This window comes from Chiloscyllium plagiosum, chromosome 4 (assembly GCF_004010195.1).
Source record: "Chiloscyllium plagiosum isolate BGI_BamShark_2017 chromosome 4, ASM401019v2, whole genome shotgun sequence".
NCBI lineage: Eukaryota > Metazoa > Chordata > Chondrichthyes > Orectolobiformes > Hemiscylliidae > Chiloscyllium > Chiloscyllium plagiosum.
This window is the reverse complement of record NC_057713.1, coordinates 99,515,757-99,518,482: the sequence shown is the minus strand read 5'-3', so window position 1 is coordinate 99,518,482 and position 2,726 is coordinate 99,515,757. Positions and strand designations below refer to the sequence as shown.

The 2,726-nt window shown below is 42.1% G+C and overlaps 1 protein-coding gene across 2 annotated transcripts in view; it reads right to left on the bottom strand.

Annotated features, from left to right (window-relative positions):
* Nucleotides 1-2,726, bottom strand: part of angpt1 (angiopoietin 1) — a 202,794-nt gene that overhangs the window by 26,998 nt on the left and 173,070 nt on the right. For both annotated transcript variants that reach the window (XM_043688739.1, XM_043688740.1), the window contains one exon: nt 1,671-1,837. In XM_043688739.1, the coding sequence (XP_043544674.1) occupies nt 1,671-1,837 (167 nt within the window). The remainder of the gene's footprint in view (nt 1-1,670; nt 1,838-2,726) is intronic.

The window sequence follows — 2,726 nt, the reverse complement described above, 5'->3', positions numbered from 1 at the left end:
AGCACCGCCTTCCTAACCTGCAATCTTCTTCCTGACCTCTCCGCCCCCACCCCAGTCTGACCTATCACCCTCACCTTGACCTCTTTCCACCTATCGCATTTCTGACGCCCCTCCCCCAAGTCCCTCCTCCCTTCCTTTTAAATTAGCCTGCTGGACACACTTTCCTCATTCCTGAAGAAGGGCCCGAAACGTCAATTTTCCTGTTCCTTGGATGCTGCCTGACCTGCTGCGCTTTTCCAGCAACACATTTTCAGCTCTGATCTCTAGCATCTGCAGACCTCACTTTCTCTCTATGTGAGTCCATGCAGGGATTTAGAAACAATAATGAATATGTTATAAGTATGAAATGAACAGAGATGCATTACTGTAGGTAGGAATTGTGAGTTTTAATAACTTACTCATCCAAAGTAACATCACTGACATCACCACTTCCTTACCTTTGTATTATTCTTTGTATTTAGCCTCCAGACGATGTCAAATTTCTGTTGTTACCTAATATTTAAACTCACCCGAGTGCTTATCTTGTAATTTTAATCAAGGTTATATTTCAGGCTATTAGTAAAGAGCCCCACTCAATGTGGAGCAGGAAGCAGCAGTATTGCAGTTCATGATATCTCTGCATTTAAATCAGAGGTTCTGTTAAAACCTAGTTGAGAAAGTCAAAAGAGATGGGCAAAATCAAGGTCAAAGTACGTGAAGGTGAGTTTGGAAAAATGTTTAACTTACAAACTGGCTCACAATTACTGGATTTAATTTTATCAACCAATAACAGGTGTCTATGTTTTATAATAGGTCAGTGAAACTCAAAGTCAATTTATGGTTTTGTTTGTTTGGTTTAAATTGACTTAGGTGACTTGCAACCAATCTCGTGTACAGACCCCACTCAAACAGATTGTATATCTCAGACGGAATGATATATTGCATACGAAACTGTTCCCTTGAACATCAATGGTACTGAGGAGACTTGCCAGGCTTATAATCATTCCTTGAAAGAGTACAGAGATCTCTACTGCATGGGTATTGTCTGAGAATGTAAAGCAATGAATCATACAGTCATGTGCTGACAGAATAGAAGCATTCTGCCCGTGGTAAGCAGAACTCTAATCAAATGCCACTGGCTGGTGAGTAATTGTATTAAATATATTGTACCTGTAGCACCAAATAAAGGCAAATACTTGGAAGGTAAAAAGTATGAACTGGTGCAGACTGTATGGCCCCTTGAGGCTGCTCCACCATTGAACATGATCTTGACTGGTCTTCTGCCTTAACTCAACTTTGTCAGCTGCTACACATGTCCCTTGGTTCCCAGACAGACCTGTCCATTCTATATCGGTGATCACATGTTTCTTCCATCAAATCAAAGAAATGGACCTGGATTCATTCAAATAGATTTCTTTCAAAACAGTCATTTTTGAGGTCCAGGGCATACATCATTTAGGTGATGATGTGTAGTGAGCGTGGTTTGGGAGGACCTTGCAGTTCCCGATGCACTCAAACATCTCATTTCTGGGTCAGTTATGGACTCATTGATAGAGATCGATCACTGTGATTATCAGTGACTCCATTGTAGTTGGACTATCAGGCTGGTGGAGATTGAACAAGACGTACTTTGGATCTTTCTGTGCCTAGCAGTTCCTACAAAACAAAGCTAATGTACCAATATTCTCTACCTGTAATTTTGCTTTTCACTTGCCACTTGCATCTTCTCATAGAACGAATAGGCCTGGTTTCCCTCCCAGTCTCTCAAATCGATTCTCAGTGAGTACTGTCGCTGGTTTGTTTGAAGGAAGATCATCTCATTGCCAAGCCAGTGTTCTCCAGCTGGATTCCCAAAGCCCTACCAACAAAGCACAGCAAACAATGAGTGTACACCAGCTCAGGCATTCAGGGGAATACACTTGTTCTATCAATAAAAAGCACAGAGGTGCATTCTTTGCAAATACATGAGCAATTTCACAGAGCTTGATACTGGTGTGATGTCTCCTGCAGTGATGTTCAAAACAAGCTTGTGGATGTGATGTCTCCTGCAAACACCTTGGCAGCAGAAAGCAGTTCAGGATCCGAACCACAGTTTCTGTAATTTTTTAAACATGGAGATTAACTGAATACTGGAAACCGGAAACAAGAAAAAGAAACATTGGAACTTAGTTCCAATATAGGATTCTCTTCAGAATGTTAATCTATCTTCTCTCTTATGGATTCTGTCTGAACTGGTGTGAAATTCCAACATTTCCTGTTTAATTAACTGTCATTCATATGCTGTTTAACAACTAATGTGTGTTGTTTCCCTGGTGCCAGGATCAAGGATGTCTCAGAGAGGGTGCAGAATGTTCTCACGGGGGAGAGTGGCCAGCAGGCGGTTATTGTCCACATTGGAATCAACGCCTTTGGAAGGGAAAAGGTTGAGACTCTGAAGGGATATTACAGAGAGTTAGGCAGAAATTTAAAAAGGAGGCCCTCAAGGGTAGTAATATCTGGGTTACTCCCAGTGCTACGAGTTAGTGAGGGCAGGACTAGGAGGATAGAGAAGATGAATGCATGGCTGAGGAGCTGGTGCATGGGGGAAGGATTCACATTTTTGGATCATTGGAATCTCTTTTGGGGTAGAAGTGACCTGTACAAGAAGGACAGATTGCACCTAAATTGGAAGGGGACTAATGTACTGGCAGGGAAATCTGCTAGAACTGCTTGGGAGGATTTAAAACTAGTAAGGTGAGGGGGGTGGG